Source organism: Carcharodon carcharias, chromosome 12, assembly GCF_017639515.1.
Source record: "Carcharodon carcharias isolate sCarCar2 chromosome 12, sCarCar2.pri, whole genome shotgun sequence".
In the NCBI taxonomy this organism is placed as follows: Eukaryota; Metazoa; Chordata; class Chondrichthyes; order Lamniformes; family Lamnidae; genus Carcharodon; species Carcharodon carcharias.
The window spans coordinates 110,396,814-110,422,541 of NC_054478.1; the positions used below are offsets into that span (position 1 = coordinate 110,396,814).

Genomic DNA, 25,728 nt, shown 5'->3' on the forward strand with positions numbered 1-25,728 from the left:
TTTCAACAGTGGCATAACCAGTGTCTTGTCTTGTCTTTTATAAATTCAAGAACAACAATATTGCTCAGAGATTTGGGTGCATTTACCTCTTACAGGGGAACACCCTGTGCCAGAAGGGTGAGGCTTGAACCTCCTCAGATAATAGGTAGGTCTCAGCACTCCTTGCAATAGAATGTGATACAGCCCACCAGCAAAGGACAGAGAAAAATCAAGGTCTCTGGTGAGTATGTTGGGGAGGTGATGGGGGTGGAAAACAATGTGGGACCAGAAGTCTAGGGTCCTAAATCATAGGGGTCAACTTCGGGGCTCCTGGAGTAGCAAGTCTGGTGGGGTTTCATTATAGGATGGCCTGGAATTGTGAGGCCCAGGGGTCAGGATCAGGCTGTTGGTGGTGTGCTGGGAGTTATGGTGGTGGGACCGGGAGTTATGGAGGCAGAGGATGGCTGATCAATGGAGTTGGGGCTGGGTGGTGGGGAGAGAACAGTAACTGACATCAGGCCAGCAATGTGAGAAATTGGGGGTCAGGAGCAGTGACAATCGAATGGGGATAAATGTGGGGTCATGAGGAACAGAACAGCTTGCATTCAGGTAAGTTACTTACCTTCTTTGTTTCATGCCATTCCAAGGGCAGTTTTCTGCAAACTTAGCCAATGATGGCACTCACTGCCTCAGGGCAACCAATCTTGGAGCAGGGACATCAAACGTGTGTTGGGCTACTTGTTTGAAAATGCAAAGTGCCTAATATCTGCTTTAGGTGTAGGCTATGGTGCCTCTTTGTTGACCTTACCAAATGGCAATTTACGTTCTTCAGATGGCCATTTTGGGGTCTCAAATATCACTTCTTGGCTCACATCTTTTAAAGCTTACAACTTATTAATAAAATGATGTGCAAAGGTATAGAAGTACAGCTTTATTTATCCTGAACAGTAATGAGCCATCGCTGTTCTATATTTCAAGAAAACCAATGAATGACTTAGGTGTGTAACATGAAAAATGTACAGGAATAAGGGACACAGCTGCTAGTTTTCTACATCATTCATTTTGGCCTTCATCATTTTTCTTCAGACCAATTTGATGTACACATTTTATCCAGAATGCCTCTTGATCACAGCAATACAGACAACTGTTTAGGATGTTGAGATCACATTGGATATGGTATGGGTGACAGCGGTGATTGAGCTATTGAGCTGATTGGAAATATATGGTCTCCCTAAAGTAACTGTAGAGTAAAACTATATTTAATTCTTAAAGAAAATTGTTTTAAAAATAAATCAACATAACAGAAGAACATTTTAGATGGGCTCTGACACAATTTCAATCTGTCAGCCTTACAGTATGATCCAGGTCAAATATAATAGATAACCTAATGGCTAGTATCTGTGAGACAGATTGATTGGTGTCTGTGATGCTGTGGTTGGAAGACTCCAAGCACAGGCAAACCTATACAGTAGGCAATGTAATGCCTTAGGCATCTGGTTTGTGCTAGCAGAGTCATGTGCCTGAAAATGAGTATAGTCTTATCTCAACTATAATGCAATAATTATCTTAGGACTTTATGGTGTTTTATTATTGTTGAAGATAGTTTGCAGATCATCCACAGACAGCGCTGAAGCATAAGATGTTAAGCAAGACAAATCTGACATGTAGGTCACCTGTGTTCTTTGAAATGCAAGCTGTTCTAGATGGTTCAATATACACCTAACACAGTCTATTCATATCACTTGCTGTTATGAGGCTACAGATTTAATCCTTTTTTAATCTCATCTGGGTTAGCACAGTCCTTCAGAACAAATAAATTGAGGTTAAAAGTAGAAGCCTGTTTTGAATTTGGTTAAAACCAGAGAAGTTTGCATGTGTAACAAAAGGGAACATGAAAGATATTAAGTGGGAGCGATGTCCATTTATAACTATTCTGTTGATACATCCATTTATGGACTCTGTATCCTGTATTCTGGTTGGATAAACTGAAATGTAACTTTTGAAAATAATTCTCTGCCATTTGGCTCTGATGGTGGGACCGGGAGGTGGATATTTGGGGGGGAGTGGGTGGTGGTCAGGTTGGTAGGCTAATGAGTTTCTGCCTCTGGCCAATCTTGCCGTGGAAGCAGACAGGGCTACCTGACAGGTAGCTGGGTAGTCAATTTTAACATGTGAGTGCCCAGTTGTGGGCAATTGGGGATGCTACTGGGACCTTCCCAGCAGCTGGAAGGTCCTTCACTGAGGCCAAAGCCCAGCAGGTTCCTGAAGGCAGCTGGTCAATGGCTCAGTGAAGCCTTCTATACTTACCTCCCAACAGAGCCATGGGGATCAGAGGGTAACAGATGTGACCACTGGGCATCCAATGGAGGGGTTTCACTGTGGCGGTCTGGCAGCTGTGGTCACAGATTGTCTTTAAAAGATAGAAATGCCTTGAGAGGGCGCCTCAGGATGGAGGTGCCCTCATGGTTCCTCTCCTACAGCAGCAGCGCATATGTCTGACACTGGGGCTGATATCCTTCCAAAGGTTGCATGCCCTCTGAGTGCTTAAGAGTCTGCCTGCCCTATTTAATTGGATGGTGACATGGAAGTGGCCAATTAGGAGGCCATCTCCCTGAAGATCGCACCTTCAGGCATGCTGCTGGCATGTGTGGGGTTGGGATCTGGAAATCGTCCCAACCAGCTTTTATTTATAAAGTGTGCAAGATCCTGCCCCATCTGTCTGCTCCAGTTTTCATCACAGTTTACTACAGCAGACACAACTATTCTTTTCTGTTATGAAGCCTATATCTACTGCAAATCTACAGTGTAAATGAGGTGAATTTTAATCCCCAAAAATGTCTGGGTTAGAGTCAGGTGTAATATCGATGTTTTAAAAATGTCAAACTTGACTCTGACCCATCTCCAACCAGCCCATTTCCAGGTTTAATGAAAGGGGGTTGGGGTTAGCGGGTGGGCAGCCAACCCACTCCCAGGGAACAGGTTGACAATTTAAATATTTTAATGAGGCTGGCAGTCACAGATTTAACCTGCTTTTGATCTTGGACTCTTGGTTCTGTGTTTGACCTTGGACAAATGGTCTTCATGGTCTCGGGAAATCTGGCAGCTCAAAGCAGTTGAGGACAGCTTCACGGAGAAACAAATAAGTGCCTTTTCAGCACTTCCTGTGGGCTGGGAGGAGCAGGAGTACTCCCTCGGCCCATCCTCATGTTAACCACCATATCTTGAATCAGATCTCCCCCACCCCGCCACCACCCCCCCAAACAAAGGTCAAGACCCATGGTTGGATAGCCCAGGGATCAGGCATCAAACCTCTCAGGGGATTGGATTCCCTCAGGAGTCCAAGATAAGCCCCAACGCAGTGTCAGACTTCCCCCCAACCAGAGTCAGGGGTCAAACCCACCTCACTAAGCTCTGAAAAGCAGCTACAGACTCTCCACATGTGGCTATGGCTTGCTCCAGAATGCTCCCACCTGACTGGAAGTGAAGTCTGTCCAAAACTTTACCTTCCCACCTATGCAACCTCTCTCTGCAAGATCAGGGCCATTGTTGGTTGTAACTTACTCATAAAGAAGGAAAAAAAGAAAGATTTGCATTTATATAGCACTTTTTTTGTCCTTGGGATGTCACAAAGCAGTTTACAGTCAATGAAGTATTGGTATTATTGAAATGTATGAAATGCAGCAGCCAATTTGAATACAGCAAACTCCTATGAATATCAATGTAACACTGACTGGATCATTATTTTTTAATGTTGCTTGAGGGATAAATATTGGCCAAGACAGCAAGGATAACTCTCTTGTTCTCTGATGGGATCTTTTACATCCATCTGAGAAAACAGATGGTGCCTTGGTTTACCATCCCCTCCCAGTGATGGCACCTCTGACAGTATAGCACTCGGTTTTAAAAAGCTTGTTTGACAACTTATGTCTGGAACTATGGTCTAGTCAAAGGATTTATTAAATGGCCTTCGAAAATTAAAGATAATCACATTGGGGCATGTGAAATAATCAGAGTCAAAATACAGAAATTAGTTCCAAGTTTGATCCCTGGGATAGCTAGGAGTTGCCTTCATATTAGAAAGGTAAAAGTTCAAGGTGAGCCATGGCTTGCTTATGAGAGTGATCTGAAACAGAGACCAATAAAAAAAATCTAGCACATTTCAGGTTAAAACCCAAAATTTTAATAACATTATTGCATTCTAAAAACATATCATCAGTGATTCAATCATACTGACTACAAAAAACTTTCTGATGTCACTGGCTCAAAGCATGGAGTCGATAAATGGGTTGACTTTTTGATAACCTGAACCTCTTTCAAAGCTTTGAGCCGACCCAAGCAGGAATTAGAACATAAGAAATAGAAGCAGGACTAGACCATTCAGCCCATAGAGCCTGTTCCGCCATTCAGTATGATCATAGCTGATCTTGGGCTTCACACTTTCCGGACCATATCCCTTGATTCCCTGAATGACCAAAAATCTGTCTATCTCAGTCTTAACTATATTCAATGATGGGTGCAACCACTACCCTCTGGGGTAGAGCATTCCAAAGATTCACAACCCATTAAGTGATATGATTTCTCTTCATCTCAGTCCTAAATGATCGGCCCCATATCCTGTTACTAACCCCTGTGTTTTAGATTCCCCAATCAGGGAAAACAACCTCTCAGTATCTACCCTGTCGAGCTCCTTCAGAATCTTATATGTTTGAATGACATCCCCTCTCAATAGATAACCAAATTAGTGAGGAAAGGGAGAATTTTAATGATGCCATTGTGCCTGATCCTCCAATTCCAATAGCTTGTCTCAAGATGCTTTCTGACATTTGATATTATAAGCTCATCTAATGACTAATTTGACTAAAGCTATTATCTTGTCCAGCAATAAGTGAAAGAAGCAATCTCATATGATTCTGTTTCAAAGATAAACTGTTCAAAATAATTGGTTTTGTTAAAAAAAATTGACAGCACTGTCTTTTTTAATGCTTGAAATTTTAAATGTATTCAAAGCATTGGTATTTACTATTTTGTAGCATGTAGAATGTTTAATGTTGCTCAGTACTGAAGGTAGCACATATCTAAGGCATGTGATCGGAGTTCTAAACTGGATAATGCATTTATCAAAAACAAAAACAGAATTACCTGGAAAATCTCAGCAGGTCTGGCAGCATCGGCGGAGAAGAAAAAAAACGCTACGTTTTTCCAGGTAATTCTGTTTTTGTTTTGGATTTCCAGCATCCGCAGTTTTTTGTTTTTATCAATGCATTTATCAATTTGAGTCAGAGACTTGAAACAAACCAATGCTATGGTGTCTAGTTAACAGCAGTTTAAACACACTTAATTTGCTGTTTCCATTTAGTACTTTAATAATCTTTACATCAGGTAGATACAACAAATTGACATCCATTTACAGTAGCTTTAACTCTATAAAATCAGACTGTACATAATGTGCATCAGTTATTACTAAAAATTGGAAAGCAAATCTTAATGCTCCTGTTAGTGTCTTTAAGATATGTCCAGGGTCAAAAGTTAATCAATATCACTTCCAGCTCATTGAGACTTATGCCAAATGGATGTTGATGAATGAATGGAACAGAGTGACTGGAGATCCTTCCCATTTTCCAGCTGAACTGGAATCTGACATCTGACTGGTGACTCTCATTACCATAGATCACAGATTAATAATAAAAGGTCAGGAGCTTTTGAAATAATTTTATTTTTCCTTCCTCTTGAAGGTGCTAACTCCTGACAGAGCACAGCTCCACAGGCACACCTTGGTAGCTGACCTAGAGAGTGAATGAAATGTTGACTATTTTTCCATGGAGGGTATTACCTCAAAGCCTGGTGCTGGTCTCACTAACTTCTGTACACACTATTCAGCAAGAACATACTGGATAATATACTTGGCTTAATTTTTTCCTTCATAAGGCTAAGGTCAATTGTACTACCTCTATCACACACACAGCTGAAATCAGCTGATTTAGCAAATTTGGCATTGTGTGTGCATGTGGGGGGCGGACAGGCAGGCAAGGGGTGGGGTGCACAGTTGTGATCAATCTCTAAACATGGACAGAATTTTACTGCCTTGTCGCAGTGGGGGTGGGGCTGTAAAATGCAGCGAACCATTCAAAAGTCCATTGATTTTGGCAGGACCATAAAATCCCACCAGCGTAAAATTCCACCCCATAACAGAGATATGGTGCAAACAGCCACTTTTAGTCTTTTACGCCATTTTCCATGGGGTTCTGCTAATCTTCCATTGGAGAACCCACATGGGAATTCCTAGCACTGTATACAGCTTGTGTCCACATTATGAATAGAAACACTCAGGTGAATCATATAATCCAGTCATTAGAGAGCAAGAAAATCTTATTAGGTTTATTCATTGTTGAAGGTTAAGTAGTAGGAACCAACTAGAAGTGCTATACAGAGATTTAGTTTCATCCTCCAGGTGACTGACACATCCATAAACTTATCAGACTTAACATCCTCCAAAACAAACAACATAAGAATCCATAGTTTTCATGTACTTACCTGAACTCCCCTGCCTATCTAAGCCCAGAAAATGTGTACAGATTGGAGAGAGTTAAAGTTTGGGGGGGGCATTAATTTGCATAGGAATACTACTGGGTTTTAATTGGCTAAATGTCAGACTCAGTCAATTGGTAGCACTCTCTCCAGAATTAAAAGGTTGTACATTCAAGGGCCAATATAAGATTTACTTTTTAAATTAGGCTAACACTATAAAATGAAGCAGTGAGCGAGTGCTGCCTTTTGGCTGAGAGACACCATCTACCTGCTCAGGTAAATGTTAAGAAAAAAATTCCATTGAAGAACAGCAAGTGTCCTATCCAACATTCCTTTCTCAACCAACACAAAGTAGATTATGTGGGGCTCAGTTGTTGCTTTTGCTTACTGCATTTCAAAGGTTTGTTTTAAAATGCTTCGAGAAGGGGAATGTTTTGCATAAATGTAGTTTCTCTGTTCTTCCCTTCTCCCTGTACCTTTCATCAGTAGATCACAGATAATCTTCTAATTCTCATGTTCAAATCCACACTTGACTGCCAAGCACCCCCTCTAATCTTCTCCAACTCTACTTCCCTCTGAGAACCCTGTTTCTCCAACACGGGCTTCTTGAGTAGCCCAAATCCCTTTACCCCTCCACTGGTGGCGGTGGCTGTCCCCTGCACAAATTCCTTCCCTAGATGTCTCCATCTCCCTCTCCTTTATCCAAGAGGGATACAAACAACTGCACCCCCCCATGTCTGGGAACAGGTGTATAGTGTAGAACCCTTAAAGCCAGGACCAAATCCTGCAACTGCCACATGACTCCCAGTAGATTGCAGCAACTGCAAATGATATAAATCACCATATGCTTGTACATACTTGGGAAAAGCCATAGAAAATCAACCAACTCATTTGAAAGTAGACAATGATCTCTTTAAATAGCACTGGTGGGAGGTCTTTCCTGCTGCTGAATGCATGTTCAACTTAAGTTTATTTGGTGAATTAGCTGGAGCATTGAGCTCAATGGCAGCACTGGTATTAAAACATTACAGACTAATTGAGGTCATGGTCCGCCTACTTTCTGCATATGCTCCCTGCACCCCTGTCCTAAGATAGTGGCCAGCACCGCCCTCAGCAGAAGTGTGCATGCTGTGGTTGTCAATTTGGAACTAAAATGGGGCCCATAGGGCCAAAAATACAGGTACAACACAACTGAATTTTGCAGTCATTAAGTTCTCAATCTTTCCCTTATTTGAGCCAGGTGTTGCCAGTATATAACCCAAATGGCGATTTGTGCCTCCAGCCTATCAACCTTACTTACCATGCTCCATGCATTTATGCCTATCCACTCTAAACTCATCCTATGTCTTACATTTCCCCCACCAGATCCCTCCTATTTCTGAACTGATTTCCTCCAAAATTTGCAGCACCACTGTGTGTACCCATGTCATTACAAGGCTTGTAGGTAAACTTGTACTTGAGTTTGAGAGGTGCTCCAGCATGCAACAGTGATCACCGGTCAACATACATCTCTAGACAGCACTGAATAAAAATCAAGCTGGAAACTTTAGCAGAGTTTCTTCCTCAAATTTGAAACAGAATCAACACGCCATACACTCGCCCTATTATTTGACAAAGACAAGGTACAAATGAGTGCGAGGCAAAAAAATACCAAAAACTTTATTGTACACGTTAGAGATGAAACATTTATTTAGTGTACAAGGCAGGGTTTCCCTTAAATGCACAACACGTTTTGAAAAGGAAAGTTGTAAAATCTCAACTAATGCATCTAATAGTCTTTAAAATGGATTTTGCAGCACGTGGTTTAAAAGTAGAAGCAAAAAAAAAGTTGAATTGCTAAAATAAAATACAATTGAGATCTGGTGCAAAAATAATTTTGTTTCCAATAATATAAACCCTGGGGACTTTATACATAAAATATAAAGAACTGAAAGAGTGTGAATATATTGTAATTATACAATTGCAATGTGCCATTGTAAGATACAATGTGCAGAAACAGTCATACCTATATTTAGATTTCCAAACGTTAAATTGTAAAAGGTGTTCGGTGCAAAGCTTGAAGCAGGCATGTAAAACCTGCAGCAGAATTAACTGTGTTACACAGTAAAAGCCCTAACCCCCTGATTAAAGCTGTAACATTACCACCAAAATATTGGAACTCTATACTTGAGTGCAGTGCCAATAACAAAAAGATTTTGCCTTAAATAGAAAGACAAAAAACCTTACAAATTTAATACACTTTTTTTTGAAATTATTTTGAAAAATACCTGTCGACCGCTTCCCTTTACCCAACCCCACATCCTCCCCTCTCAAAGATAGTGTTACGAATATTACCTCATTAGAGCTACTTATGGGGACGACTTATACACAAAAGGTACTGAATAGAACCACCTTCCCTAGAGCTGGATTGAGCTACCAAAGAATGGTTCCAGCCTTTTCTTTTGTAGAAAGATTTAAGTAACGAAATAGGAGGGGTGGGGTAGGAGAGAAGGGGGGAAAAAAATTGAATGGCAGCGGTAAACCTGAATAATGCTCTTCATCCTCTTGAGAAAGAATGGAATTAAAACATTTAAAAACTGCTACATATACAAGTGTTGTTTAGAAAAGGAGTCAGAGGAAAAATAACGTGCCAGGTGTCAAAGAACTTCAGAGTTTAAAGGGTTAAAACATTTTTAAGCTTTTTTAAAAAAAAACACAAAATAAACTACAAGCTGTACTGTATTGAAGTCTCAGGTAGACAGGACTCTCATTAGCTACTTTAATACAGCACCAGTTCGTATCCAATCCAAGGGACAGATCTACATGCTATAGTGCATACTGTTTTCTTTTTGAGTCTGACCCATGATACAATTGTGGGATTGTGCAAGTTGAAGCCCTTTAACATCAGAAAGGCAGCTGAAAGAACTGTGTTCAATGCAAAGCAGATTGTCATTACAAACTCTACAGTCACACGGTCTATCCAAGCTCTGTGAATGCCACACTGAACAATCACAAATGCCACACCTGAACGCATTTCTGATAATAACACACAGCCTAGTAGTTGGGCTTCCCCCTACCCCCACCCCCATAACTATCAAAGTGGAGGACTTAGCCATATTAAGTCACGCTTGTTAGTGCATCATCAGTGAAGCACATGGCAGTTTTTTCAGTAGTGTGACGCTACTGTACAACTTTTAGGCTCTTGAATGTTCTGAAGAGCTGGCTTCTTAACAGCCGAGTGCAACAGTACCACATAAGATGCTCTTTTCAGCTGGATAGTGATGCATTCAGTCACATGGGCTGCTGTGATTAAGTCAATACGCAAAGCCCTCTGGATACTGGAGGTTGTTGCAATGATCCATCTCCAACAAGTAGGCTGCATTATCATCAAAATGCGTGAGAGGAACAGTATCCTCCTTGTTAATATGACAGTCGATTTCAGTCTTCAGGAAGGGGCGTTGATTGTCTGGGAAGGCCATAGAGAAAAGTGCCTCAGGGTCACACACAAACTTGTACACGTACCTTTCCCCTGCAACCTAAACAGCAGAAAAACCAGTTTATATTTCTCAATCAACTGCAGCATTTCAGACTAGAGAACTGATGTGCAAGTTATAATTATATGTTAAAATAAAATACAAAACTCAGGGAGTTATAAAAAAAGTGTTAAAACAGTTAACCACAGGGCATGACACAGTAATGGAATATGCGATGGGCATAATTTACATAAACACAATTGCAAATCAATGTTTGAACCCAAGTCATCCTGAAGGACTGATATAACCCAACATGTATACTTAGAACCAAATCAGAATTCCACTTTAACATATTAAATTAGAATGGGATTAAAATAGAGTGGATATTTAGGGCTGTGCTGCTTGGATAGTAAATGAGCAGATTTCACACAGATGCTATTAGAGGACAGAAGGCACTACAGGGCAGGAGGTTTTGACACTATGGAGGCCACTATGATTTATTAAAAAAGAATCTTGATCTCTTTCCCACCTTTTGCATGATCCCCTTTTCATAGTAATAGCGAAGTGAGCGGCTCAATTTGTCATAGTTCATCGCAGGGCGGTTTTTCTGGATGCCCCAGCGTCGAGCAACCTGCAGCAGAAGAGGACAAAGAAGGGGTAAGGAAATCTGTGTTTATGTTCATAGATACAGAGACTGCACAAATGAGCTCTTAAATGGATGCAAAGATAAAATGACCACAGACTGTGTGTGCTATTGATCTATATCCCATTAGTGGCATTTCAGTAAATGCAGGAGTCTGAATTTAGAAATCGATAGAAGGCAATAGAAAGGCCCATAGGTCACCACTGTAACAATATAGTGCATCATCTGCTTGCTAATGGGGCTGTTGATGTGGCAAGCATGATTTTAATGAGATTTTAGAAAATGATGAGTCCTTATCACCAGCACATCTTTTTAAAAAAATGACAGTACTTCTGCTCCCAAGGGCATCCACTCCAGTAATTTAACACAAGTACTGGAAACTGCAAATATGAATTTGTAGAATTTGGTTGAACAGAGACAAAAGAACATGATGTTCATTCAAAGGAAAAAAAGAGTAATAAATGTTCTCTAGATCCAAGGTGGCTTGTGACTGTCTATCAGTCTTCCTAAAAAAGCTTGCTTGCCAGCAAATGTTACAACATAGGTGTCCTTCAAATTCCTTGGAGATCTCCAAGTGATCAAATGAACAAGGTACATGAACCAAGTATTCGTCATAAATGAATTGAACAACTAAGGCTACTTCCAATACAGCACCCTTCATGCCCTGTATAATTAAAGCTAAAAGAAAGCTTTCACTTTTGATTCAAATCAAACTTGCCTCAGTTAGCCAGAAATTAAAAATCTTCCATTTTATGCATTTTCAAATGCCACAAGCAGGCTTCTCAGGTCTTTAAAGCTGCTGCGATTTCAGTCACAATCTGTTAAAACATGCAACTCAAATATGCATAACCCTCACATCAAGTGTATTGCACATATTCACTTAATTTTCACTGTTACCATAGCAACATAATCCAGTTCTTGAGGTGGAGTTTCTCTACCTTGTTATTCCAACCATAACAAAGGCCACTTTTACAGGTCACGGCCTCCTCTTACTTTCCTATATGTTCTTGCTGATGTAGCAAGTCCCAAAGCACTGACATAACATACTGATATTGGACTTTACTGCATTCATTCTTAAAAGGGAAATGCACCATCTAAAGTGTTAAACAAAGAAATGTAGCATGGGCTATGCAAAGTAACACTATCAACTTTGATGAATAGTCTGGGCAAACATTTATGCAATTTCATGGTTAATACAATGCATCAGTCTCAGGGGGAAAGAAAGGGGTGAGGAAGACATCTATATCCCAAGGAATCCATGGATCAGGAGAGCCTGGGTTGTGCTCTGTAAGAATAGAGGTTCTTTCTGCTACTGACTAAATTATTCCTAAATGACACCAAGATCTGTTAGCAGCAACAAATGGAGATATATGCAGATAATTGGGGAAATTAGATTTATTTTTTCTGAAATCTGTCTCCTATACAGTACAGGGGGGCTCTCAAAAAAACAGCTTAGACACCTTGCCCCAAAGCCCCATCCAATAATATTCATGTAAATAGCAGGAATGTGGTACATGTCAGTTTATTGTTGTATTTGGAGTTTCTTTTCCAAAGAGATTTTAAAAGAACTATACTAGGATGGATTTGTTGCAGTCTATGTTAGGCAGGATTACCCTGCTTATCTCCAAGTTTCACTGAGATCTGGATCTGTTTCCTGGCAGCACCAGTTTTCAGTAATTCCATCCTGTGCACAGCTGTCTGTACAAGTCAGAAAAATATTGTGCGCTTTCAACGAAAATCTTTCCAGGCTCCAGTGGGAGCCTGTATCTGGTTCACCCCATAGCTCCTTTTCAGTTATCTTAGCAAACGCTAGGCAGCCACATTTCTATACCCTTGGGCTGTGCAAGACTCTTAAGAGCAAATATTTTTTGAATGGAACAAGATTACACTGACATTTCTTCTTTATAAATAGTGTGTGTGGAACATAGCCTTTTTGGACCATGTAGCTGTGGGATACTAGCAAATTAAGATGATTGATGCCTTTATCTCATCACAGACACACACACACACACACACACACACACAATTTAAAAACACAGACAGTGGCTCCAGGCAAACAAGAGATGTAAGAAGTTACTGGAGACATGGTTGCACATTCTCACAGCTCCTTCTAAATAAGGCTTGTGGCCACACCGTAGCAATACAGATGAATGGCTCTATTAAAACCCTGGGGCACAGCAGAAATCCTAATACACAAAAACAAGAAAATGGCCTGGTCTCCATGGAAATGCAGCTTCAGTCAATACTGTTCAACTTGTTTGAACTCCAGGAACATGCTCTGTGTTCCAGACCACCACTGAATCCAAGTCCCAGCTATTATGTACTATTTCTAGGTAAATTTGAAATACATGTGGGACAATTGCAGTTTATCTTCCTGCACCACAATGGCAAGTTAAATCTGATACAAGGTTATAAAGCATACACTTTCTTTAAAAAAGGTTTTGTTACTTTGTCTCGTAACATTCAGCAGTATGATACCATGATAAAGCCACTGAATTACTAGTAACTGAAAAAAATCGGTTCATCTTATTCAAATAATTCTGCTGAACTGAACAAATGCAAAGTTCAGTAAGTTATTTTAACTTCCACTTCTTTAAAAATAGATCTGGCTTAATTATTTTACCCCTTGCTTTGCCATAATCTCTCTTCAATATGAAAATCTAACAATGTTCTGCGGGGTGATAGGTTTATGCACGTTTTCACTGATGGACAAGTCTGGGGAACCAAACCAGGAACAACTGCGACCAGCTTAGGACCTAGGCAACTGAAGGCATGGCCACGTGGAGGAATGAAAATCAGATGTGCAAGAAGCCAGACTTGGAAGAGCAGAGATCAATTCAACCAAATAAGAACAGAAGGGTCCTGACATACCTCTTCAGGCTCAATCAACTTGAACTCCATGCCTCTACCTGTCCACGCGATGAAGTGGGAATTAGATGGATCATCCAGGAGGGTCACCAGGAACTGCCACAGCTGTAAAGAACCACGACGCTGGTATGGCAGATTTTCCCTGTACACGGGTGATTCCTGCTTGAGTTTATCTGTTGAAGAAATTAAGACAAAAATGAAAAACTGGTTTCATTTTTCTTATGGACTGCTTTCCATCTCAACAAACAGATTTTCAGAGAATTAAATCCCACACTTTCAACCAAAAAATATTTAGCTGTGCATACCTCTGCTTAACAGAGGAGATGTGAGAGTTTTGTATATTTTATATCGGTGTGAAGAATGCATAAAGGCTTTCCTTTTCCATGTGGCCGGTTCCTTCAGGAACCAACTAAAATTCCATTGATGAGCGTGAGTGACTTGAACAAACACGAGGGGGGTGTGGGGGGGGGGCGGGGGGGCTCACATTGAACATTATTGGCTCAAACTCTCAGTCTCAATCTCACCAGCTGGCTCAGACCTGATGCAATAGTGAATAGTTCAATTTTATCCTTTTCAACAAAAACACACACCCCAACCTCAGTCCTCGACCACCATAAAGGATCAGGATTCAAGGCCCTGATTCTTCTATCGTATATTTTTGTGTTTGATATGGAAAAATTGTGTTGACATAATCATACGTCAATACTGTTGGCCCAAAAGTGAATCACCAACCCAATTAATTCATCCCATTCTGAAGACCTCGTCATTGAGAATACTTCAAGTCTTAGTAAAGAACATATTAAGATTATTAAATAAAATTTAAAAAGCATCTTAATTTATTAACAATAGGCTTCTATTTGGGATAGGTTTTGCCTCGACCCCACCCCAAATATTTTCCTTTTGGAAAAACCATGGTTCTTGCTGGAATATATTATCCTTCCTGGTGACTTGCCTTCCATAATACTCCAAGTAGCCATTTTTTCATGTCTGAATCTAGGAGTAAAAGGCTGGGCTCTGGTGGTGGTTTAGTGAGGCAGGAAAGGTGCATACATGTGCTTCCAATCCAATTCTTATCATATAACTGCATGTGCATTTTCCAGCAAGGGTCATTGTATGGTAATAAGAAGCAGGACCTGGTTGATAACTTTGAACCACCAATTGTCATAATCCTACTAATCCCTCAGTTGATATCAACTAATTTAACAGAGACTGGTGATCGAATCAGATTCCCTTGGTTCAGTTCCACACTGAACCATCGTGGATTTTTTTTTTGGAACCAAAGTTAAACAGAATTACAATAGCATGTAAGCACATTACTTACTGTCGATCCTATCTGGTACCACACATGTATCATCATAGTACAGTCGTGGATCTTTCTCATAAGGGAAACCTGAAAAGAGAGTAAAGGTGGACATCTTCAATTGACTAATCAACTAGCAATGGACTTGCATTGCCAACATACTCAGACTCAGTCAGAAAGTTACTTTAAGTAAAACGTGAGCTGGCTTTTTTTAAAAACTCTCAAGCTGACACTGATGCAACATAAATCCAATAGTTCTTAGTGTGTTACAGAGGTAAGGCTTATTGAATTATAAACAAATACAGGAGCATTTGACAAGTTTGTAGAATGGGCCAAAATAAAAACAAAAAAACTGCGGTTGCTGGAAATCCAAAACAAAAACAGAATTACCTGAAAAAATTCAGCAGGTCGGGTAGCATTGGCAGAGAAGAAAAGAGCTGACATTGAGTCCTCATGACCCTTCAACAGAACTTGAGTGAGTCCAAGGGGTGAAATACAAGCTGGTTTAAGGTGTGTGGGGGTGGGTGGGGGGGAAAGAGAGAGAAAGAGAAGTGGAGGAAACTTCTCTCTCTCTCTCCCCCCCAACACAACTCCCCCCCCCGGCCACACACACACACACACACGCCTTAAACCAGCTTATATTTCACCCCTTTCTTGGACTCACTCAAGTTCTGTCAAAGGGTCATGAGGACTCGAAACGTCAACTCTTTTCTTCTCCGCCGATGCTGCCAGACCTGCTGAGTTTTTCCAGGTAATTTTGTAGAATGGGCCGATAGGTGGCAAATGCAGTGTGGTGCAGAGAAATGCGAATAGTAGATTTTGTTAAAGGATGTATAAGTGACAAGATGGAAGAACAATCTGGAAGCACAGACATGGAGATTTTTTTTTTAAAAAGTTAGTGCTACAGGCAGAAAAGGTCACTATGCAGGAATATTGCTTCCTTTTGTATTCAGTATTCAGGGTAATTTTGGCTTTCTGCAACCATGTAAAATGGGTGCTAGTAAATTGGCAGCTGATTTTACCTCTCTGCTGATCTTAGTTCTATTATTTCTGATTGAACAACTAGCACCAACACTGAACAACTAGCACCGACACTGAGATTATGATCTATCTGGCCTCCAGTACTGCTGCAGTTTCTTTTGATTATATTCTATGATCTACTAATGAATAAACCTTCAATGTTGCTTAGCATTCTAAATTGGACAGCCTAAAGATAAATCCTGGTGACATGACTACATTTTTGTAGCCTACACTCAGTAACCAAAGGAGATACCAAACCCCTCTGTTCCCAAATGGAAGGATTTTATTGATTAGCTTTTTTGCCTTCTGAGAACATGGGGATGGGAGAAAGGGCATGGGCATAGAGAAAGAGATCAAGCAAGTGGGGGGAAGGAATGGTTTCAAAAAAAATGAAACAATGGTAGTTCTAGTAAAAGATAATTTTAAAAAAAACATATTCTGATCTTAAAGTTTAAGGAGTATGCGATTATACAGGGGCCAGAAAAACTGGCTGTTTGAAGTAGGACAGCACCCAATTAAAAAAAAGACACCATTAAGGTGCAGCACCTGCATTTTGGGTTTGAGGTTTTGAATAACCTAGCTTTTTCTTAAATATATAACCAAGCAATGCTTCTTCAGAAGTTTTGCAGTACAGTTGCAGCTGATGCATTAGCCACAGCACATAAACTGCTACCCAGGAAACTTACAAAAAGCAACACGAGCGAGCAGCTAAAACCTGCAGCTGCCCGAGACCTCAGTAGGTAAGAATGGCAACGGTTTTGTTAAACTCTCGAGAGTTCCAAAATAGATTTATTTTTACACCTGCGCTTTTCAATCAGATATGTAGATGTTTTAGAAAATTAAATAGAACATTGAAATGCCTGGTGGTTAGTGTGTGAACACTTCTTTCGCTCATTATTTAACTTTTGTTTAAAAAAATAAAATTGCCAACTTTCTAGGTAAACGTCCCTCACAAAGGAACAAGTCAAATTTAGGACTGGCTATTGCCTTCCAGCTGCTCCTGCTCTGCTTCGAGAAGTGTGACAAAATGCTGCAAACAAGAGTTTCCGCTGCACATCCAAAGTGACAGAGGCTGAGTGGGAATAGTGCCAAGGAAATGTCCGGCCTATGCACAGATTTGCAACTATCAGCTCACTTCTGGAGTGCATAGTCTTCACACAAAAAAAATCTTTTCCCAAATGTCTTGTCTCTTCTGAAGGCCTCAGCTGAAGTAGTTCTGCAGATGCTGACAGCCAAACCAGCACCTGACCCAAATGGCCATTCGCCATGCCAAAACTTCAGTGTCTTTCCTCAAGACGAATATATTATAATCTGATTTATCTGTCATGTTGTATCTAAACTAGTGGTCTTAATAATCTGCTGCCAGTAATTGCTTTGAGCAGAATCAAAATACTGACTTTGAAATTCTGCCACGTACCTCAACCATTAAAATCAGATTATTGTAAGACAGTGCACTCCAGAATTATTCAGAATAGCTATGGCTGGGTGCGACTGGGGTAACATGTCCTTCAATACACACTACCACAATAAACAACATGAAAAACAAAATGCTGTGACTTACCTTCTGGGTTGTTGGGACTAGTGTAATAGCTTCCTCCCGAAATGTAAGAGGATTGGCAATTAGGCACTTCTGTACAGGAATAGAGGAGGAAAAAAAAGGATTTTAACAGGTGGACACCAGAACAATTATTGTAACGGTCTACAAGTGAAAAATAACATGGGAATTGCAACCCAAACATCTCAGGAACAACTCTGGACAACTCGGCAAGCAAAGCAAGACAAACAGGTGTGCATTAATAATTCACACCAAGACAAGTGAAAATTTAAACCTTAAAACAAGCTGTCGCCACATCCAACATGAAAGCATAATCTAAAGTGCTGGTTGTCTTTACAGGAAGAGAATGCAAAGTCTACAGTTAGGCCCTGAAATTAAGTGTGTCTGTCTCGTGTAGTCTTGCCCAACTGGAGATAGATGGGAGAAACGGACACAGGAGTACTTGTTCTGAAGGCTGTTGTTTCTTGCCTCTGTCAACAATAAAATCCCAAAATTTTAAGATTATGCATTGGGAGCAAAAAATATTGAGGCCTCAGTGTAGACAGACACATCGCCTACATAAACATTGCATCTATAGCACAGAGACAAGCTCCACTGATCTACTCCAACATTTATGTTCCACACGAGTCTCCTCCCACTCCTGATTAAGAACTTAATTTGCACTAGTGTTCTTCATGGAGGAACCTACTTAAATGAATATTTTAAGTTTTAAAATGCCACTAAATAGGGTACTATTGAATCCAAATAAAATGTATACAACTTCACTTTTTGCAATGGTACAAACTGAACTGCCCCTCTTGCTCTCTGTTCCCATCCTCCTCAATTTATTATCCTGGGTCAGGTTTTAACTATGGCCAGAACACCTGCAAGTGTGCTGGGGAGGAGGTAACATAATGGACTAGTATTCCAGAGACCTAGGGTAATGCTCTGGGGACCTGGGTTCAAGCCCCACCACACCAGATGATGGAATTTGAATTCAACAAAAAGATCTGGAATTAAAATTCTGATGATAACCACAAGGCCATTGCTGATAGTTGTTAAAACCTATCTGGCTCTCTCCCTTTCCCTTCAGGGAAAGAAATCTGCCATCCTTACCTGGTCTGGCTTACCCTACATGACACTCCAGACCTGCAGTAACATGGTTGACTCTTAAGAATACCCTCTGAACAAGGGAAATTAGGGATGGGCAATAAAAGCTGGCCTAGCCAGTGACACACGAACAAAAAAAGTCCCAGACCTCGACCAATTTCATTTTGAATTGATCACTAGAGAAACAAGACCTCAGGGCATCCCAAGCCTCACAATAAATAGGGTACTTTTTAAGCGTAGAAGAAGGGACTTTTATATTCTTGCTAAGGCTTCTGTGGAGAATGGGGAAGAGTCAGTGACCTGTGTGATTGCTCCCCCTCAAACCGATTTACTCCTATTTAAACAGCTCAAAACCCAACTCTGGGGATATAACTCAAAGACCAGAGAAAATGTAGATTTCTGGGAGCCAGATTCTTTATATTACAGAATGTTGATAATACTGAGGGTACCACATATTTGTTTCGTTAACACCTTGCAATGTAAAACTACCTCAAAAGCCATTTGCAAGTGGCCCAGAGGTGTGGGGTACCAGAGCTCAACTGCTCACTGAGGTTCCAATAGGTGGTCTCACCATATTCTGAAGTTAACAAGGATGCAGCAGGCACTCCCATTGTATAAAGTAGCCCAAGCAATTACATTGCTCTAATATTGCAAGTTTACAGCTACAGGCCTCTAGAGATGATGGATACCAATATAAAGAACTGGGAGGACTTTAAACCAGATATAGCCAACTTCAAGTGTGAACTCACTTAGAACAGATTCACATAGATCAGAAAGGTCTCGAGTTCAATCTGCTATGTATGAGGGGCTTAGCCAGTCTTTAAGCGGGGTTAGTAGTTAAGGTGCGACAAATGCACCATTTGGTGATCTGTCCCCTTCACTTGCCCCAAAGATCCATTGCCGATTGCCAAATAGTGACTTATGCTGCAAAAAGTGTACCTATGCGGACTCTATGTGACAAAGGGAGTCAGTTGCAGTGAACCCATCACTGATCAAATAATCTACAAACACATGCAGAATGACACTTGGGCAATATATTGAAATGTCTTGGATACTTGCAGGGGAAAGAAAAAAAATTGCACCAATTTGTGCCAATAAGCTGATGATATTCAAAAATCAGGCTGAATCCACAGCAATGATATATGTCATTCTATGTATTTACATGAAGTGGGAACCTGGGTATCCCTGTTCATGAGTCACTGCAAGTTAACGTGCAGGTACAGCAAGCAATTAGGAAAGCAAATAGTATGCTGGTCTTTATTGCAAGAGCATTTGAGTACAGGAGTAAAGAAATCTTGCTGCAATTGTGTAGAGCCTTGTTAAGACAGTACAAGTATTGTATACAATTTTGGTCTCCTTACCCAAGGACAGAGGGAGTGCAACTAAGGTTCAACTGGGCTGGCAAGACTGTCCTATGAAGAGCGATCAAGGAGACTGGGCCTATATTCTTTAGAGCTTTGAAGAATGAAAGGTGATCTCGTTGAAGCATATAACTCTTACAGAGTTCAACAGGGTAGATGCAGGAAGGATGTTTCCCCTGGCTGGGGGGTGTCTAGAACTTGGGGACATGGTTTCAGTATGAGAGGTAGGCCATTTAGGACTGAGCTAAGGAGGAATGTCTTCGCTCAGAGGATGGCAAGTCATTGGTTTTCTCTACCCCAGAGGGTTGTGGAGGCTGTCATTGGGTATATTCAAGACAGAGATCGATAGATTTCTAGTTATTTAATATATCAAGGGATAAGGGGATAGTGCAGGAAAATGGCATTGAGATAGAAGATCAGCCATGGTCTAGTTGAATGACAGAGCGGGCTCAAGGGGCCGAATGGCCCACTCTTGCTCCTACTTCCTATGTTCCTACGAGATCAGTTCAAGAATTTGGCTTTCACTGTACTTTCTAATCAAATTCTAAACTACCCTCTTCTGACCAGCCACACTCCATTAGTAGAAGCAGGCTGATCAATTATTATAAAGGAACCGTGACCATGGTAATTATGGTTTTATCTGATGTGTATTATACCTTTAAGAATGTTATAAAAGGAGATCACATGATCTTACTATCCAATACTAGAACAGTGAGAGCTACCTCAGTAGTTGGTAGTGTAGAGATAGAGTTTGAAGTGTAAGCATATATGTTTAGTTGCTCTGAGTACCTTTGTAAATAAACTAAGAGTTTCCACCTAAGAAGTGTCAGCTGATTAACTTTCAATAGGACTAACTCAGTCATTACTCACAACAAGTGTGCGACGAGGATCCACTAGAATCCAAAATTGCAAGACCTGAGCATATTGTTATATCGCCCTCTCTGTTGGGGAGATGTAAATAAAGTTAGTTCAATAATGGCTGCATGCTGTGAATCTACCTGTTAATCTGTTCTCAGTGCAATACCAAAGAAAGAGAAAGCTGGCAATGAGGGTAGAATTATTATTATTTTTTTAAACACTTCATTTGAGAAGTTAAGGACTGAAGAACATTGAGTTTCAACAAGAGTCACAAAGTTGATTTTGAGCAAGTTTGAGCAATTTGAAAGATTCCTCCCTGTGTACACGTTGTATTCAGGTAGAGTGAAAATGGCACTGAAAGCATATTTGGGGACAATGGGGGGGAATTCAATCCTAACAAAGAGGACTGGTGTAATTACGAATGAAGGTTACATATATTTGGATGAAAGCGAATAAAATAGAAGGATATTGGTACCCTTGCCTTTCCTGATGTATATTAATGACCTAGATCTTGGTGTGCAGGGGAGAATTTCAAAGTTTGAGATGATACGGAACTTGGAAACATAGTAAACGGAGGACAGTGTGAAACTTCAAAAGGACATAGACAAGTTGGTGGAGTGGGTAGATAGGTGGCAGATGAAGTTCAATGCGGGGAAGTGTGAGGTGATGCATTTTGGTGGGAAGAACATGGAGAGACAGTATAAAATAAGGGGTACATTTCTTAAGGGGATGCAAGAGCAGAGGGACCTGGGTGTATATGTTCATAGATCATTGAAGGTGGCAGGACAGGTGGAAAGAGCAGTTAATAAAGCATTCGGTGTCCTGGGCTTTATTAATAAGGGCATAGAATACAAGAGAATACAAGGAGATTATGCAAGACACTAGTTAGACCTCAGCTGGAGTATTGTGTACAGTTCTGGGCGCCACACTACAGGAAGGATGCGAATGCATTGGAGAGTGCAGAAGAGGTTTACAAGAATGATTCCAGGAATGAGTAACTTCAGTTATGAGGATAAATTGGAGAGGTTGGAACTGTTCTCCTTGGAAAGGAGAAGGCTAAGAGGAGATTTGATAGAGGTGTTCAAAACCATGAAGGGGCTGGATAGAGTAGATAGGGTGAAATTGTTTCCATTTGTAAAAGGACCGAGAACAAGGGGGCACAGATTTAAAGTGATGCGAGTGGTTCGAGTCTGGAATGCACTGCCTGGAAGTGTGGTGGAGGCAAGTTCAATCGAGGCATTCAAGAGGGCAGGAGATGATTACTCCAATAGAAACAGTGTGCAAGGGTACAGGGAAAGGAAGGAGAATGACACCAAGTCATAATGCTCATTCAGAGAGCCGGTGCAGACACGATTGGCCATATGGCCTCCTTCTGCGCTGTAACAATTCTGTGAACATGATGGGGTCAGATGCATTTGATTGGTGTCTAATCAATTTTGGCTGTGAGATCCCAGTATAATGAATTATTTTGAAATAAATGAGATTCCAGACTCTATTATGACATGAAGGAGATTGCAGAGAGTTGCATTCCATGTAAGGAGGCAGGTGCCAAGTTAAATTGTTGCAGATTATATTCTTGATTTAAAGAAACTCTCTTGTCATTGTGGGTGTGGCCTGAACTTGGAAGAGCAACCTTAGAGACACGTTTGTAGGAGGCCTACAGAACAATAAAATCCAGGCCAAGCTTTTGAGCAAGGGCAATAAGCTGATGTGGAAAGAGGCAACAGCCATGGAAACAGCTGAGAGAAATAGTTGCAAATTGCAAAGGAATTCTTTTCCTGATCTTGTGGAATCCACCAGATTTCAGTAGGATCCAAGCCATGGCAGCCAAGTTCACAGTCTCCGATTCGAAAATTTAGATGCTACCATTGTCGTGGTAGCCACTAAACATTAAAATGCCCCCATTCCCAGTCAAAGATGGCATACGGGAGTAGGGGAAACAGTAATGCTCTAAGTCATTGTCAAGCACCAAGTCAGGGTCATGGTAGATCTAAAGCCAAAGCAGGAGCCTGGATATCCATGAATGCTCATATGATGGATATGGAAACAGAAGTCATCGATATTATTAAGCAGGAAGATAAGAGTCATAGGGCTGAAGATATAATGCTAGTGCCCACAGTAGAAATGAAAGTTGGAGACTCAACTTACTTTCATCATTGATACAGCTGCAGCCAGGTCTGTTATCTCAGAATGAGAGTTCAAGAAGTCAGGAGGGAATAAAGTCTCCCCGATGGGAAGAGCTTGATTTAAGATGATGATACAGTTAAATTGGGCCAAATTATTTACAGTGGTGTAAATAAAGTTAGTACATTCATGGTCGCTTGTTGTGAATCTACATGTTAATCTATTCTCAGTGCAATATGCAACAATTATACATCTGATAGTTTAGGAAAACCAGACAATAACTGCTGAATCTTAGGTGAGCCATTTAAGTGAACTGGCATTATTTCATATTTTGTGCATTCCTACATTGTGCTATTGCAAGTGGAATAGGATAATTTGTTTTTTGGAGGGGACATAAGAGGAGTCTAGCTACTAAAATAAATTCTTCAATCTGACTCATCTCCAACCAGCATGTGAAGCTTGGTCAGCTGCATCAAGTCAGAATAGTAGGTGGCCAGTTCCAATGGACTAACAGGTGACAGCAATATATGTAAAGAAAGCAGTTTTTTGGCTGTTGTCCAGTTAGATTCCTCTGCCTGTAAACTAGAGTCTCTTGGATTTTTTCATCTGACGGATGGACCAATAACACGTTTCAGCAGTGAACACAAACAAGGGAATGGAAACTTTTTTTTTTTTAAAAAAAAGCACATGAAATCATGACCTACATAAAACAATCTGTTCTCCTAAATCCTTGGATGCTATTAGACCTTGTCCTTTAGCTTTAAATCTTTACCATCTGCTTAGCTTTACTGCAGATCACCACTCTCAGCCTCTTATAGGTTATGGTATTTTTAGTCCTAAGCTCTTTAGAAGAGTTTACAGTGACATAACAAAGCATCAAATTAATAGCACACTTGAAGAAACAGTTTTGCAAACTACATGAAACAACTTGGCCTTTAAATATCAAATAGTTAAAGGCTCTTTTTTGTTTATAAGCACAGAATAAAGAAAGGATCTACCACCCAACATAGGACAATACATTTGCCTTAGAAATTAATACTAGAAATGAGTTATTCCAAAAACCACAAAACCTAGCTTTCTCCCTCCCCTACCATGAAAGGCAGACTTAAACGAAAGGTCACTTTGTAGAATGTGCTCAGCTACGTCTGTCAAACAACCTCCATAAAGTAAATGTGTGAAATGCCAACCAAGGCCTATCGCCGTGGTAACAAATCTCTCAGCTTGCTGATGTCAAAGATAATAAAAGTGATGCAGAATACCCAAGGGCACGAAGACAGCCCAGATTCATTCCTTCAAACCATCAACAACTCATCATTTGACAGTTAGGAAAGACTGCATTTTACATTTACTAAAATAACAGATCAATGCAATCCATTTGTTGTAGCAGCAGGCCCGAGTAGGGAACCAACCTGAGTCATAACAGTAGTCTCTTGGCTCCTGCTTAATCCCGAGAGGAGGCTGGAAATTCTGTCTGCTGGGACCACTGACACCTGTGATATGATCATAACGTGAGTCGTGGTACTCCTGCTTAAAGCCCTGAGGAGACGGCGAAGGCATCGGTTCTGACATCTGGCGCTGGTAAACTTGCCGACTGTCACTGGAGACTCCTGATTGGGGTGGGTATGGGTGGCATGGCTCAGACATCTGCCGGTGGAACCTTTGATGATAAAGCAAAGTCTGGGTCAATCACCTCTCAAAACATAGCACGCTTGGACAGAACAGCTCTTTAAAAATCAGGCTGCTTAACAGATATTAGAAAGGTTGAATGTCTACTGTGCAACTTGAAAAACATCTTCTGAGCGGTCTGCTCTTCTCCCTCGGTTTCCACACTCTCCATAATACTATGGACTTTGCTCAAATTGCCTGCAATTGTCGTAATTTGGCACAAATGCACGATGGCTGAACACCAAGCACAGGAAGCAAATTATGAAGTACCAGAAATAGCTAAAAATCTTGTACATCATATGTACACACATTAAAACAAGGGCTATCATTTGAAAGGCCAAGCATACAGTGTAGATGAAACACAGTTTGTATGTGATTGTTTAGACACACACTGTACAATACAGGTGGTACTAAGGTCGGGGGGCGGGGGGGGGGGGGGTACTGGGTGTGATGGGGCAGGGTTTGAAAGTGTATATTTTGAAAAGAAGCATTGATTTGCTAACAGGTCATGCATTAACCAGTTGCTCAATGAACACCTGGACGCCTCAGAACATAGAGGTTACACTATTATCATAGAATAGCACTTTCACATTAAAGGAATTTTGTTTTGGTCTCATAACTACTTTCCCTTCAGAAGGCAAGTCAGTACATCTCCAAAATATACCACTTGAGAATCTTTTAGCACCTTGAAAGGTGATCCCACACAAATCAGCTCTTTGCAAATCATCTCGGTCTCCGGCACCACTTTCCATGTAAAGCGATCCTTCACAGCTGACAGCAGTCAGATTAGTCCCATTTCCACTTTGTATCAAACTGCCTGCCAAGCTGAAATCCATAGCACCACTGGTATGTCTCCATCGGAACAAACACTTCCAGATGGTCCTGCGCCAGCATCCCGTGCATACCACTTGGCAGAATTGAAAGCCAAGAGTTGTGGGAAGCAAGAGCTGCCACGGAAGCAGGTGCCATCCTGGGAGCTGCCATTGCCCAAAATACCACACTCTTTTAACACGTCTTTCTGCGCTCCTTTAGGGGCTCAGCAGCTCTTAATGGGTCTTTTATTCTGCTGATGCACCCAAAATAACTCCAGTAAAACTCCATTTGCGCATAGTAGAAGGGAGATAAAGGATTTGACCTAAGGAATAAAATTCCTTCCCTCCTGTGCAGGGGAATATAAACCAAAGAGCCCAGTACATTCAGTGTATTCTATTTCTGCTGATGGCTCATCCAATTAGTGCTGTTGGTATTTTAAACACAAAAATTAAGTTTGTATTTTGGAAATGCAGCAT

The 25,728-nt window shown here is 40.8% G+C and overlaps 1 protein-coding gene across 2 annotated transcripts in view; it reads right to left on the bottom strand.

The window, feature by feature from the left end:
* Positions 1-8,137: 8,137 nt before the first annotated feature.
* The window catches only part of LOC121285261 (ETS translocation variant 5-like), a 30,211-nt gene continuing 12,620 nt past the window's right edge, over positions 8,138-25,728 (bottom strand). For both annotated transcript variants that reach the window (XM_041201650.1, XM_041201651.1), the window contains 6 exons: positions 24,184-24,431; positions 17,349-17,417; positions 14,789-14,857; positions 13,471-13,640; positions 10,486-10,587; positions 8,138-10,019 (listed from right to left, as the gene is read on the bottom strand). In XM_041201650.1, the coding sequence (XP_041057584.1) occupies positions 9,798-10,019; positions 10,486-10,587; positions 13,471-13,640; positions 14,789-14,857; positions 17,349-17,417; positions 24,184-24,431 (880 nt within the window). In that variant the 3' untranslated portion in view covers positions 8,138-9,797. The remainder of the gene's footprint in view (positions 10,020-10,485; positions 10,588-13,470; positions 13,641-14,788; positions 14,858-17,348; positions 17,418-24,183; positions 24,432-25,728) is intronic.